This window comes from Pelobates fuscus, chromosome 4 (assembly GCF_036172605.1).
Source record: "Pelobates fuscus isolate aPelFus1 chromosome 4, aPelFus1.pri, whole genome shotgun sequence".
NCBI lineage: Eukaryota > Metazoa > Chordata > Amphibia > Anura > Pelobatidae > Pelobates > Pelobates fuscus.
The window spans coordinates 314,802,323-314,818,149 of NC_086320.1; the positions used below are offsets into that span (position 1 = coordinate 314,802,323).

Below are 15,827 nucleotides of genomic sequence, written 5' to 3' on the forward strand. Positions count from 1 at the left end.
AATTTAAAGGGGCACTCCAAACTGGAATGGACCAAACATTTTAATGCATAAGCAGATTCTTCAGAAAGCTCTCAACAAATAAGGACGTGACTATGCTGCCGGTGGTTCCATATTTTTTTATGGTAGTTCAGAGTATATCCCATAAACACTTGCATTAAAAGGCTTTCTGGGTAGTGTGCTTTATCGTGTGGGTTCTGCAGTGGTTTCTGTAGATCAGCTATAAATATTCTCATTTCTAATTGCGCAGTGTTGCCATGATCTTCCATAGGGAATCATTGCATGCAAGGATTCTCTATGGCAGAATCGTAGGTGGATCGTGGTGAGGCCCGCACAGATGCCTACGCTCCCTAATGCTGCTCTATGAGGAGCATTGGAATAAACTTCATCCTAGCGACATGCCTCCAAGTTGACATCACGCTAAGAGGAACCGTGGCCACATTGAGGTAAACTCGGCGCTGGAAAAAAGAAGAGTAAATAATTTACTCTTTCATTTAAATGTTTTTTTTTGCAGGCCAGTGGATGGGGCAGTAAAACCAAGTAGGGACATGAATATTGTAGCGTTAGGAATACATAGATGTAAATTTATGAAACCAACCTGTAGTAGCAGCCAAAGGTAAGCGGTTTTTAGTCAACGTTCTTTTTTTTTGTAAATTAAAATTTTACTAAAAAGTTCTGTTAATTAAACTACTGCAAACATACGATATATATTTTGTACTTAAATTGGTTTCCCATTATCAGCAGGTGCCAGAATCGGATTATACACATATAGATTAGTTGTTTTCAGTGCATTTGTGTTGAATGAAATTGATATCCCTGTCCAGGATAAATGTGTTTTCTTAGAAGTTAAATATGTGGCCATGCTTAAATATGAAAAATGTAAATTTGAATAGCCGGTAAACCTCGTTTTCATGGAACAGTGAAATCCTAATTTCATGCCAGAAAAATATCGCAAAGGAAGGACTGTCCTGAGTCTCTGCAGGCCTTCTAGTACGTGAGGAAGAGGTAGATAACCAAATACAGGTCTTGTTTACAATCTTGTTGCTACTTATTAGTTTTGTAACAAGGTTAGAAACTTGGTGGTAATTTGTAGCTGCTACAAGTTACTAGCTGTTTTTAGCAGCAGCTTGCGACTATTATTTAGTCTTAAATCAGTAGTTGAAGAAAGATGCAGACTGTGTGTATATGATCTTGTTGTGGAAATATTGTAGAATCACATGTCTAGAGATAGAGGAGTCCATAGCCGTCATGAGCCCTCTGACTATGGCCTGCACAGCAGTGGTGCCGCTCAGGAACCAGCTGTACACACAGCAAATTTATGAATAGGAATAAGGAAACAGTTTACATTTTTTTTGGGACAATCTTTATTTATGAGATTATCGAGACATCAACAAGAACAATAGTACTATTACCGCCACCTTATTCATGTCATAAAATGAAGGAAATATGATATAGGTCCCTTGAGAAACCATAACGAGAACATTAACAATGTCAGTCATACAAAGATGAAGGGGAGACTGAAGACTCCTACATCTAACTGTAAATAACAAAGTGTCTGGGTAATACTAAGAGGTTGGTTGGAGGGCTAAAGGAAAGTGAGCAGGAAAGACAGAGTTGACTGAAACCCCCAGATCTAAGGGAGAACGTGAAGCACACCAGAGTTAGTCCGATTAAACAATAAAGAGTGAATGTAAAGTGTGGGCAAAACCAGGAACCAGCATTCCACCCTCAGGATGGGTGGGCTTTCTCGGTGGTGTCACTGGTGATGCAACTAGTATTACTGTCAACACTCAGAAGCTGGTGAAATGCTCTCTGCATGATCCTAGTGAATGCTGCACAGCAGGAAGGGAACACAGAGGAAGGAAACTAAATCAGCACGGCAGAACAGGTCCCAGAGCATGGGACTGTCTCACCGAAAGCTGGACTCTTGAATGCCACAGAATGGAACTGGAAGCCATGTCCTTCAGGTGGAATTACATTTTTTAGTTATATTTCTAAAATATATAGAACAAATACATACCACTTGAGGGACTTGTAAAAAAAAAAACTTTTTATTTTGGTTTGTCAATATATTTTCTCAATGTTCTACTGATACAGTAGCAAACATCAATAGGCATCACAAAAATCCAGAACCAATCCAAATCCAAGACCCCACCGTCTCTGAACCCCATGGAACATTCTCTAGGAACCTAGAATGATGCATACCCATCTCAAGCATGGAGAGATAGCCTCTTTAGGATATGTAAGCATTAACCTAAAATGAGTTGACTTTGGCCATAAAATCAACTGTCTGTGGCCATAAAGAGAAGCTCATGGTCAGTGTACTCTGTCGTTCATATGGTGCTCACTTATTATTAAGACATCTAACATGTTTTAAAGAAACATTTGCAATGTCATCATTCTACTGCACCCAGACCATGAAAGTTTTGATGTTTGACAATAAAGTATTTTTTTTATTAAAATTGGTTTGAAGGCCAGTTGAGACCTACCATTAAACATCTCTAATCTGTTCTATCATTTTAAGATATGCAGATAGATTTTCAGTGGTATGTACTTTAACACAGTATTTTTGTGACATCCTGTGAAATAAATATTTCATTAATTTCTCACCAATCAATGCACCAGGTATTTAAATTACTGCGGGCAACTTATAAACCGGACGTTGGGTAGGCTTTTACTGCTCTCTCCTTGTGAGTTTATTTCATTCACTTACCCTATTATTATGTCTTACAGTATTACACTATATATTTTTGTCTTTATATATTATGTTCTAACATACCTTTGGGAGAATATTATGAAACTACAATTCTAGGAGATTACTAGTAAGTTTTTATTATACTTACCACTTAGTGCACTTTTAATTTTTGCACATTATTGTATATCTATTGGTTTCCCATTTTTAGCACCTTAGAGTGCACTGATATTCTGCACTGTGTGGCACTTTTTATGTATACATTGTATAGTATTTTAAAGGTACCGCACACCTTTTTTTTTTAACTTTTATTGTTTAGGTAGTATTAACCATATCACTGAATCTTTGATAAGTAGAGTTTGTATGGTAACGTTTGTGCTGTAAGAACTGGTTTTGTCTTTTTATAAATAATGACGCAGTTTACTCTTTATAGTGGACTTGTCATTTATACATTACGTGGCTCTCAAGGTCGCCTTCAGGTAAATGCATTGTACATGTAATTTATACATTGTGCTTGTACAATTCTCAGAAAATTTACGGATTAGATAATATACTTGCCCTGCACTCTTTTTGATTCTGCCATTGTTGACAGGTATAGTTTGTAAAACATGGACTGGTGGGTACCAAATTCCCTGGATCAGATGTAATCCTTTTGTGAATACGTTGATGTGTGTCATATTATCTCAACTTTATTATTCTGTCACCCTTGGTGTTTTTGGCCCCTGAATGTATACCCTATACTTGAAAACATACATTACTTATGTGTTTTGACTTATTGCTAACAAAAAAGGTTTTTTTTATATATATATAGTTAATACAATGTTAAACAAAAATCTGCACACCAGTCAAGCCATAACAAATCACAAATTTGCAGTGATGTTACTACCGCAAAGTATTCTGGGTGGGCATATGCAAATTAGTTCAGAAGAATAACATTTTTGCCTCATTCCATTTTAAACATGCATTCCTTTGAGTCTGTGTTTGCGGTATACTACAGCTTTGAAACACAACTTAGGAAAAGATGTAAAGCCAGTGAAACACTCATGGATTGCTGTTTCATTGTTAATGCAAATCGTCAGCAATGTGATTCTTTGTTAAACTAATTTGCATATATCCACCCAAAATCCTTTGCAGTAGTAACATCACTGCAAATGTGTGACTTCTGTGGGAAAAGCAAGTCTTATGGCTTGACTGATGTGCAGATTCTTGTTTAACATTGTATTAACTATTCACAGGCTTCAGATGGAAGGGGTTTTCAATCACAATTTTGTTCCACCATAACCTTTTTGGTTTTTGCTTCCCAAGCACTACCAAGCCTCAAAAGCAAACCAGTAACCAACCTCATGCTGATGATTTGCTTTAACAATGAAACTGCTGTCCATGAGTGGTTCACTGGCTTTGCATATTTTCCTAAATTGTGTTCCAAGCAGTTGTATACAGCAAGCACAAATTTAAAGGAATCTATGTTTTAAATGGAATGAGGCAAAAATTAGATTCTTTGTTAAACTAATTTGCATATGCCCACCCAGAAACGTTTGCGGTAGTAACATCACTACTAATTTGTGACTTCTGTGGGAAAAGCAAGTCTCATGGCTTGACTTGTGTGCAGATTCTTGTTTAACATTGTATTAACTATTCACAGGCTTCAGATGGAAGGGGTTTTCAATAACAATTTTGTCCCCACCATAACCTTTTTGGTTTTTGCTTCCATATATATATATACATATACACATATATATATATATACACTCTTACTTGAAGGATGTGTGTGCAGCCAGACTACTGCAAAACAGAACATGTGGAATTTCTCTTTGTATATAGGTGCTTTGTGCATTGAGTGATGTTGTGCATGTAATTTTGAGGTGGACGGTTCAGCCGCCGTTTGCCACCCATATTTGCAGTCTTTTACCTTTATGCTGATAGTATTTCATGGCTTGAATAATGAATGGGTGACATGTTATCCTCTGTAAAGTGCCACCCTGTACTTTTCGCATGACAGATGCTGTTTTGAGAAATTTACCGGAGAACCTAGTAACTCATGCATTTTTCTTTTTCTTATTTTCCCATGTAGCACCTGTTACAATGGGCTGTGGTCTTAATAAATTGGAGAAATTTGATGAAAAACGACCTGGAAACATTTATTCTACTCTAAAACGACCATATGTTGAAACCAAGATTGACGTGTCCTATGAGTATCGTTATGTAGATGTCACAACACTCAGCCAAGGTAAGTTGCGGCATGTGTACTTACAGTTTATTCTGTTACTTGCATACACTTAGACCTTCTTAGACTTTTCCAACTGATGCGTAAGAGCTTGGAATTAAAGGGACAAATCAACCGAAACACTTTAGGTTGTTGAAGCGCTTTATGTAAGAAGAGTGTGCCCTCTCGTTTTCATTTTGCAAAAAGTGCAGATTTCAATAAAAATGTGCAGTTTTATAAATTAACCTTGTTACCTCCTTCCCCCTGCCTGTGAATCAGACAACGTCCTATTTTTTTTTTTTTTGCTCAGTGGAGCTAAACTCCAGAGACAGACAAGAGCACTTGGCTTGCAAAGACTTCTCATTGAGCTACATTGGGAAGTCTGTAATTGGACAGCCACATAAAGTGTAGGTGGGGTTACGTAGGGAGGACTTGACTTGCATGGCAGCAGACAAGAAATCTGCATGGTTTGCAAGCTGTTTTTTATATAACTCCAATGAAAAAATGCATAATTAAATGCATGCAGGTTTTTATTTGGGTTATATCTACAAAACAGTCATTTTTATTTGTTTATTTTTATTTGGGCAATAGAGTGTCCCTTTAAAACTGATTTCATTAGGATTTTTTAATACAGATCTGCATGGAATACATAGCATTACCATATTTTATGTTATACCAATTTACAAGTAATAAGTATGAAAATGTTGATTGTATAAGTATTCACATCCTTAGTGGTGACACAACTAATGAACTTTAAACTTATTAGAAGGGTAGATTTTCTCTGACTTTAATTTCTTTTTTTATTACTCCCCATTTAAAGATGTATTATTAAAGATATGAGATATCATCCTTTTTTATGCCCTATTGCGTGAAATAGCCCCCTGATACTTTGAGATTGTATCAAACCATTCGTAGCATCTCATTTTTAGAAAGTTTCATCTGTTAGGGAAGATTTTTATGTGTATGCTATTTTATTAATGCTTCAAGAAATTTTCTTTTCTAATTGGCAGCATTGCAATTATTCTGTTCGATGCCTCATTTGCATGACAATATTAGCGCAAATTCATCTTTCATTCATTAATTTATTAGACTTGAATTGTTCTGTTCCCAATCTGATGGCAGAAGAACCATCTGAATTACTCTCACAGGACAGAATTAAAACCTGCACATTTTGTAGCCTCACGTTTGAAAACATTAGCCATACTAGATTTTCTAATCCACGTTGTGGTGTAATTTAAAGTTAAACTGAGATTATATATATTTGTTTGATATAGTACCCGACAAAGTAAAAAAGCCATGCCATGAGTAATATTGAAACAATGTTTCGCCTTATTCAATATCTAGAGACTAAACCCACAGGGTAAAATTGAGGCCTGCGTGCTTGGCTAACTTGCCTCAGAACCATTTGCCATTTTGGTTTTATCAAGGCAAAGTGAGACTTTTTTTGACTGCTTCTGTGACAAAAAAACTTGAACAGGTCATGTAAACAGTAATCTATCCTGCTACCTGCCTATTATTGTCAGTGTTTTCTCCTTCAAACTCATAAGACCTTGTAACTCATAAGACCTCAAATAATGATGTCAGCTGCCTATATTATTTAAGGTATTTCATGGATTAGCAGTTATCCTTTTGCCATGACCTCTCTAGGCCCTTTGGAGACAATTCCTATGATCTGTCACCTTGTTTCTGAGAGATCAAATATAGATGGGGATAGCAGCAATCCTTAAAGGGACACTCTAGCTATGATAACCACTTCATCTCATAGACTGAGAGCATCAGCTGGACAAACTCAGCCTATTAAGTCCGCACGTCCCTGGTGTATAGTTGAATGGCTAATTGTAAACTTCACATTTCATGTACCCTACTGCGGGGTTTGGAGCCACAGGAAACTTGGGACACTCATTCAGTGTTAAACCAACTGAAAACAGTTTTATTTTGAACACTGCACTGGGGACTCCAGTATTTATATGATGAAGGGGTTATGATACCTAGAGTGTTCCTTAATAGACACTAAATGAGACAAAATGTTTTATTTATTTCTGGTGTGGTAAGTACCATTTTCCCTAAAGGTTTTCACACTTTCACAAGAGGAAAAGCCGATGACTGCAAACCACCAGTGGGACATTGCTAATATTGCCCCATGAGATCACTAAAAAAGGAGATTTGATGGGACTCGAAAGAAAACTGTGTTTTTTTTTTTGAAAGGTTGACATCAAACACTTCTTGTCCGTCAAGGACTGACAGCAGACGATTATATCCCTAGGTGCAGATGCAGATGCCATTGATTATTTATTTATATGATATATTTAGACGATATGTGCCATCAAAGATCAACATTTTAGCACCCCTAATTTTACCTTTTGTGTCACCATACCCCACTCCCTCTAGAATGTAAGCTCATTGAGCAGGGCCCTCCACCTCTCTGTTCCTGTACGTCGAGTTGTCTGGTTACAATTAAATGTCTGTTAGTCCACCCTTTGTACAGCACTACGGAATCTGATGGCGCTATATAAATAATAAAATAATAATAAAGTTCCTCAACCACCACCGTGTCTGAAATGCCTCGTATTTTATTATTATGCCTCCTGCCCCCGTCATCTAGAGAGACCAAACAAAGGGCCGTCTCTTGTTGCTGTGTGTGAAGTTGGGTACTTTGTCTGCTACAGTTTTTACCTCTGTTTTAATCAGAGCAAAGTCTGCAGCAAATAGGGGCTTAATTCCAGAGATTTTGGATATCCCCTTCTGTTTGACCCCATGAGTCTGCCAAGGTGGTAGGTAGTTTAGGGATTGTGTATTATGAGCCTTCCTCAGAGTAGGAGAGATGGGATCCCTCAACAGGGTGTGCAAGCTTTTTAGACTGCAGTTGACATTGTGATAAAGTCCCAATAACTCAGGAGCCCAAATGAGAACCTGCTGTTGATTTTGTGAGCACCAGACCATGGTCGATGTGTCAGGCAAGCTGTCAAGTGCTGTTGCATCAGATAACTTGAGAGATAGTCCTCAAACTCCGCAAGAAAGGCTTGTGCAGCTTCTGGCCACCATAGGCCTCTCTTCTCTTGTGTTGCCTCTGAATGGCTGGATGGTACAGAAAAAGCATCAATCGGCAGCTGAGATCTTCTGGGACAGACTCAGTTGGGTGTGTAGCTGTATCTATCTGTCAATTATCAGTAATCTGCCAGAAACCTGTTAACTGGCACTGATGCTGCTTAAGATGACATCCATCTAGCTCAGCTGTCTGCCCCCTCTAGTTTCTTCTTTGTACCTTAGGGTTAGAGAATTTGTGGGATGTCCTTGAACAAAAGAAAAAGTAAATTTTAAAACATTAATGATTATATTTTTCATGTAAGCAGTATATTGAAACAAATAAATATAGATTTAGCGTTCCTTTAATTTAGAGGCAGCACACCCTGGGAGCTAGAACTATCTGCAATGGAATATTGTGTTATTAGTTTATAGCTAAACAGCCTCTGTGTTTTTCTGTAGGGATTGTATCTATTAAGATTTGATATAGAATAGTTCTGTGCCAAGCCATTAATCAGCTAGCTGAGAGCTCATTTTACAACGTTGTTGTTAAGTGTTAAAGACAAGCCAGTAATTGTTAATATGGGTGTTGCGAACGTTAGTGACTAGTGGGTTGTTCCATATAATTCCAGTCTGGCAAGAATTTTAACATCTACCATAGAGAATACTAGAAGATGATAAGTGTTACTTACCAACTTATTTCCTTGCTATACTCTAAATTTTACTGGCTGCCACAATTAAAACATTAAAACCCAACAAATACAGCTTTAGTGCATTTGATTTGGTTTTCGGCTTATTAACCAGATTTGTTTTATTTATTTTTTCAAATTCTTATAAGAGTCATATAACAAAAACGCAAAGAACCAAGATCACAGCACGTCTCAACAAAAGGTAGTACAGAAGAGGAAAAGCTAAGTGAAAACAGGGCAACAAGGAAAAGCCAGAGAGATATGGGTGGTGGTCTACCTGCTGCGATGCAAAAGGTACATTAAAGGACCACTCTAGTGCCAGGAAAGCATACTCGTTTTCCTGGCACTAGAGTGCCCTGAGGGTGCCCCCACCCTCAGGGACCCCCTCCCGCCCGGATCTGGAAAGGGGTTAAATCTTACCTTTTTCCAGCGCTGGGCGGAGAGCTCTCCTCCTGCTCTCCTCCTCCGATCCGCCTCTTCTCCTCCCCGTCGGCTGAATGCGCACGCGCGGCAAGAGTTGCGCGCGCATTCAGCCGGTCACATAGGAAAGCATTCATAATGCTTTCCTATGGACGCTTGCGTGCTCTCACTGTGATTTTCACAGTGAGAATCACGCAAGCGCCTCTAGTGGCTGTCAGTGAGACAGCCACTAGAGGAAAAAGGGGAAGGCTTACCTAATTGATAAACATAGCAGTTTCTCTGAAACTGCTATGTTTATAAAACAATTAGTTAACCCTAGCTGGACCTGGCACCCAGACCACTTCATTAAGCTGAAGTGGTCTGGGTGCCTAGAGTGGTCCTTTAAAGGGACACTATAGTCACGAGAACAATTACAGCTTAATGTGGTTGTTCTAGTGTCTTACTCTTGTCCCTGCAGGCTTTTTAAGAGAAAATGCCATATTTACATTACTGCCTAGTAACACCTCTAGCTGCAGTCACTCATATGGCCACTAGAGATGCTTCCTGGTTCACTGCTGCACAATGTGCAGCACTGACATTCAGCGATTTCACGCTCTGCATGAACGTTCCCCAAACAGATGCATTGAATCCCTATGAGGAGATGCTGATTGACGCAACTCATTGTTTTGTGGGGCATGCTCTATAACCTTCCAATGCTTTCCTATGGGAAAGCAATGAATTTTATGGCAAGACAGGAGGCTTCATATTTGCTTTAACCTTCTTTACTGAACCTCCCAGCAGCAAAGAAATAGTTAAACATATAGAGAAAAAAAATCAACCAATCAGGACACATATTAGAACATAACAGTCTGTCAGGCTCCTCCCCAATCCTCTTTCTTTGCTGCTTGCCTCCCAGGTGAGTCTATTCCAATTATAGCTCTCTAATATATATTATTGACCTGCCTTATTTTGTTTTTTCCATATATTTTCTGACTCCTTTAATTAACTTTCCCTGTCTGTTTTATTCCCATGAGGTAATGGGTGTGTTTATTTTATCTGTGCCCTTTACCACATAGACCTTTCCCAGGTCAGCCCACTGTTCAGTCCCTTCCCTGTGCTTTTATTTATGACTGACTGTTTTTTTAGTAAGTAAAACCTTAATAACCTTTTCCTTGGTGAAATTTTCAGACCGCGCCACTGCTGTGGCTGCGGTCCATTTTAATCACGCCTGCGATCTATTTCCGTACCGCCCGTTTTTCGCGTCATTTGATTGACACGCAGTTTCCCGCCTTCCTCCTTCTTGCCTGGCGGCCATCTTCTGTTCGGCGTTTAGTTTTTTCCGTTCGCGCGCTTTTCGGTGAACAGCTCTCTGCTACTGGATTGCAGCTCTGTTAGACGGTAAGTTTCATTGCCCCCTGCTGGTACATTTTGTTATTACATCTGAATATTACACAGAACACTTGCTTATATTAGCCTATTTGTGTTTTTATTTGCAGATTGCCCTCAAACTATACCATACAGCTCTATGCCTGTTAGAGGGTGACCCCCTCTTGCCTCTTTTATTTGAGGGTGACCCCCTCGTGCCTTATCTCTCAGGGTGAACCCCTTATATATTTTATTGATTTGCACAGGTTACCCCTGTCATTATTATATTAACAGTTTAACTGCCATAATTGTGGATGAACCCCACTTAGTCCCCTTAAAGGTGACTGCATATTATCTGGGTGAACCCCAATAAGACAGCCCCTGCTTTTACTTGTTTTGTGTAAAGTTTGTTAATATATATAATACAAAAAAAATAATTACAAATATATATATATATATATATATATATATACATAAAAAAAAATGTATATAAAAGTTGTTTAATATACCTTTTGGTATACTGATTCTGTGGTGAACCCACTACTATTTTACTGGTCACCATGTCGGACCAACCAGAACCTGCAATGTCAGCAGAATTAAAAGCCTGGCTTCAAGCTGCAATTGCAGACTCTATCCCCAAAGCCTTGGCAGCATTTCGTGACCAGACAGCCACTACTGCCACCATCCTGCAATTGTCAGACTCTGATGATTCCAGGGTCTCTGACCATGACAAAGCCCCACGTAAGCGCCCGTGGAAGGGTAACAGTGCTTCGGCTGGCAAAGGCAAAGCCCCAGCAAAGACAGCTAAATTGTCTCATGCCAAACCCACTTTGACTTCAGAATCTGACCTCTTAAAGGGTTCAACCTCTGGCTATCACCTACGAGTGATAGATGAATACAATGCGTATCCTGAGGAGGATCTCCCAGGTGACCCTTCCCCTTCTGAATTTGTTACGGAGACTTTCCTCCTACCCCAAAACCAGTCCTTTCAGGGCACTGACCCTATGTCCACTACTAATTTACACAATACTAAGGACGATATCCTACTGGATACCAATGGTTGTCCTCTATTTGACCCACGCTGCATCAGACACCCTCGTTCAGCGGAATGGACACCCCCTGATCACATTGCCAAATATTGCAGATTATGGCTTCGTAAACCCTTAGAAAAGGAGATTAGGGCCAAATTAAGAGCAGAATGTCCACGGCCTATGATTCCTGATAAGGTGGCTGTCACCCCTGAACTTGACCCACTCCTGGTCACTTTTCTAACTAAAATGGGTAAAGATCCCCGCAAGGGAATCGAAGTTGGCTTAAAAGCCACCCAGGACAAGCTGATGGATATAGCAGGCCCGCTTATCCAGATTTTTATAATTGCTGATGAGAGGCTAGCAGGAGGCAATTTTGACGCACACATGGTGCGTGAATGGGCATAAAGAGCGTTATGCCTGTTAGGCAACGCCAATGTAGCTATTTCCGTTGAACGGCGTAAAGCCGTGTTATATAAAATTGATGCCAAATTGGCAGAACTAGGCACCAAAGAACTTGGTCCAGACGCTAACGGACTATTATTTGGGGACAGGTTCATACGAGACCTGAATAAACACGCATCCGTGTTTACCTCCCTTAACAAGGCACAATGGAACCATCGCAGGGTGTTCAGACCTCAGCGTTTTTCCGGGAGAACTGGTCGCTATAGGGGCCGAACGACTGGCAGAGCTGCCTTCACAGGCTACAGGCCTCAACCAGCAGACTCATGGAATTCGGGCAATACACGTTTCTACCACAAGCAGTTCTTTCCCTCTAGACATTGCATCAGAGGACGTGGATATGCTTCCCTCCACGGCCGCACTGCTTCAGAAAATCGACTTTCCTTATTCGCAAGTTCCTATTGCAGGTCGGTTAACCCTTTTTTTCCCAACAGTGGTCTCTATTAACTCAGGATCCATGGATCCTTCAAACTGTATCTGGTTTCCATATAGATTTTGCAAACGACCCTCTACAGGAGTCTCCACCTCTGCACATGTCTCAAGAGGACAATGCGACCTTGGAGGCCGCGCTAAACGACCTTGTCGCCAAGGGCGCTATAGAACGTTCTCGGTCCCCTCACAGATTCATAAGCAACATATTTCTGGTCTGAAAACAGTCAGGGGACTTTCGACCAGTTATCCACCTGAAAGACCTAAACAATTTTATTGTTTACCAACATTTCAAAATGGAGGGTATCCACCTCCTTCGAGACCTACTCTGCAAGGGAGACTGGTTCTCCCGTTTAGACTTGACAGATGCTTACCTCACGGTTCCTATAACACCGGCCCATCGCTGTTTCCTACAGTTCAGATGGCATCAAGACTTATGGCAGTTCACATGCCTCCCCTTCGGACTCTGTTCCGCACCCTGGTGTTTCACCAAGCTGATGAAACCGGTCATGGCCTTGCTCCCCTCCCAAGGGATTCGCTCCATCATATATCTGGACGATATCCTCCTTATGGCTCGGGACCCAGGCACTCTACGCCTCCATACAGACATGACCACAGCTCTGTTAAAAAACTTGGGGTTCGTGATCAATGTCCAAAAATCCGTCCTCACCCCATCTCAGGTGGTTCAATTCCTGGGATTCCAAATAGATTCTGTTTTGGCTATCCTACAACTCCCTTCAGTAAAGATCAAGAACATCAAAAAAGACTTCAGAAAAATTCTAGCCTCTTCGACTATCCGTCTTTGCGACTTAGCTCGCATAATCGGACTACTCTCCGCCTCGATTCAGGCGATCTTCTCAGCTCCTTTACATTACCGAGCAATGCAACGTCTGAAGACTCGCTCTTTACATCACTCTGCATCTTACGATCAACAAATCTCCTTGACAGACGAATTCCGACTCAATTGAACTGGTGGCTACACCATATGGATGCATGGAATGGGAGAGCGATCTTCGGATCACAGCCAGATTACATCCTAGAATCAGATGCCAGTCTTCTGGGCTGGGGTGCATCATGCGCAAATCTCTCTACCGGAGGTCCTTGGTCCCCATCAGAACGGGCATTGCACATCAATTGCCTCGAGTTGATTGCCGAGTCCTTTGCGATTCGCAGTTTCGCAAAGGACTCCTACAATTGTTCCCTGGTACTGAGAATGGACAACATCTCAGCTGTTCAATACGTGAATCGTTTAGGGGGATCCCGTTCCAAAATGCTCTCAGACCTCATAAAAGAACTATACCAATTTTGTCTGGACAGGAACATCTCCCTGCGAGCGGAGTATCTACCGGGTTCCGACAACTTAGTCGCAGATTGGTTCTCTCGACACTGGAGAGACTCCAGCGACTGGCAATTGGACCCACACGTTTTTTACCGTCTCCATCTTCTTCGGGGTCCATTCAAGCTCGACCTATTTGCGTCTCGTCTGAACCGACAGACGGACGTTTTTTTTCAGTTGGTTGCCGGATCCAACCTCTCTGGCAGTAGACGCCTTCCTTCAATCTTGGCCAATGACCGGAGCTTATGCCTTCCCTCCCTTCTCACTCTCCATCATCTCAGGACTCAGGGGACCACAATAACACTGCTGACCCCTTTGTGGTGTACCCAACCATGGTTCCCCAATCTCTTGGAGATGTCGGTGAATTATCCACTACTGCTACCTGCCACGCACGATCTTCTCAAAAATCCCGCAGGCAATTTTCACCCTCTTGCATTGCAGGGTCATCTCCAGCTAGTGGCCTGGACTGTTTCAGGGGATCCTGGAATGCCGCAGGACTTTCGGAGACTGCTAGAGCACTCTTAGGGGACCCCGGGACTAGAAGCTCTCACCTCTCAGCCTGGCGAGTTTGGCATCGCTGGTGCTTGGAAAGGTGTATTGATCCCGTTTCAGCTTCTTTGATTAACGTTATGAACTTTCTGTCCACTCTTTTTGATCAAGGTAAATCCTACAGATCCATTAATGTGTTTCGTTCAGCAATTTCGGCAGCTCATGGCCCCATTGATAATACAGCAATAGGTAAACACCCCTCCATCTGTAGACTGTTGCGTGGCATTCGTCTTGCTCGACCTCCTGTCCCAAAATATTCTCATTTTTTGGATGTTGCTCTTGTTTTGTCCTTCCTAGAGACTTGGCCACCCAATGAAGCACTCTCTTTACGACAACTGTCGGCCAAATTATCTCTTCTCCTCTGCTTGGTTTCTTTTAGGAGAATCTCTGATATTCAGGCATTTGACTTTTACGCTATTGATCATGCCCCAAGGTGTACGTTTCAACATTTCTCGCCGCACTAAAACTAATTCCTTAACGATTACTTACCCTTATTTTTCTGACAGACCGTCGCTTTGCGTTGCTCGTTGTGTCCAACACTACGTCGCCTCTACATCACCTCTACGTACCCCTACGGGCCCCCTGTTTATCTCTTATGTGCGACCACACAAGCCAGTGTCTTGTCCCACGATTGCCTGCTGGATTAAATGGCTTCTAGATTCAGCGGGCATAGATTCATCTTTTGGAGCTCATTCTGTCAGAGGTGCTGCTGCCTCTTCCGCCTTTATGGCTGGGGGATCCCTTGCAGACATCCTAAAATGCGCTGATTGGTCTAGAGAATCTACCTTCCGTACCTTCTATTTTCGACAATCGTCCCATGCTTCTTTCTCTTTGGTTTCCACGCTTTAAAACAGCAAATATGAAGCCTCCTGTCTTGCCATAAAATTCGGGATTATTCTAGCTTTAGTGACTGAATAATCTACATTTTATTAACGACAGGAGGCAAATATTTTCCCACCCTATTGATCTCCCACCCCAGATTTTTTTCAGATCACATGTACTCAACATGTTTTCCAGGTTTCTTGTGAGACTTTATATTTATCTGACTGTATTCTTGTTTGCTCTGTTTAGGTGCTTATCTATCTGCCTGGTTTTGACTATTTTAAATTTTGCAATAGTTATACTCGTAATATCCAGGGGGTAGAACTGTATATGTAGATATCTTGCGGACACCCAGTCCAAGTGACCATACTTTCACGATCTTTCTCTGTCTTTTAGTGTGAAGTTTCTCTACATGAGCCACGGAGACTACGTTCCTTTGGTCTCTAGTATCGGCTGCGTTCTGGTTTACATGGTTGATGGATTACTCAAGTTTACACGGTTGACTACACTTATGATCGGCTGCATCAGAAAGAGGATTTGGGAGGAGCCTGACAGACTGTTATGTTCTAATATGTGTCCTGATTGGTTGATTTTTTTCTCTATATGTTTTCTTTGCTGCTGGGAGGTTCAGTAAAGAAGGTTAAAGCAAATATTCGCCTCCTTTCTTTAATAAAATTTAGATTATTCAGTCACTAAAGCTAGAATAATCCCGAATTGGCTGAGATCATAAATCGCAGCCAAAGGGGCGGAGTGTGGGAGGGGCCAGCCACAATGGACTCACGTTTGAAATATCTGCCAGGATGACTGGGGGGCTAAAATATGTTTCATAAATATA

General features: G+C 41.0%; 1 protein-coding gene across 1 annotated transcript in view; it reads left to right on the top strand.

Annotated features, from left to right (window-relative positions):
* Positions 1-15,827, top strand: part of RFTN1 (raftlin, lipid raft linker 1) — a 359,175-nt gene that overhangs the window by 50,226 nt on the left and 293,122 nt on the right. Inside the window, exon 2 of the mRNA XM_063452313.1 lies at positions 4,761-4,916. Coding sequence (XP_063308383.1) covers positions 4,772-4,916 — 145 coding nt within the window. The 5' untranslated portion in view covers positions 4,761-4,771. The remainder of the gene's footprint in view (positions 1-4,760; positions 4,917-15,827) is intronic.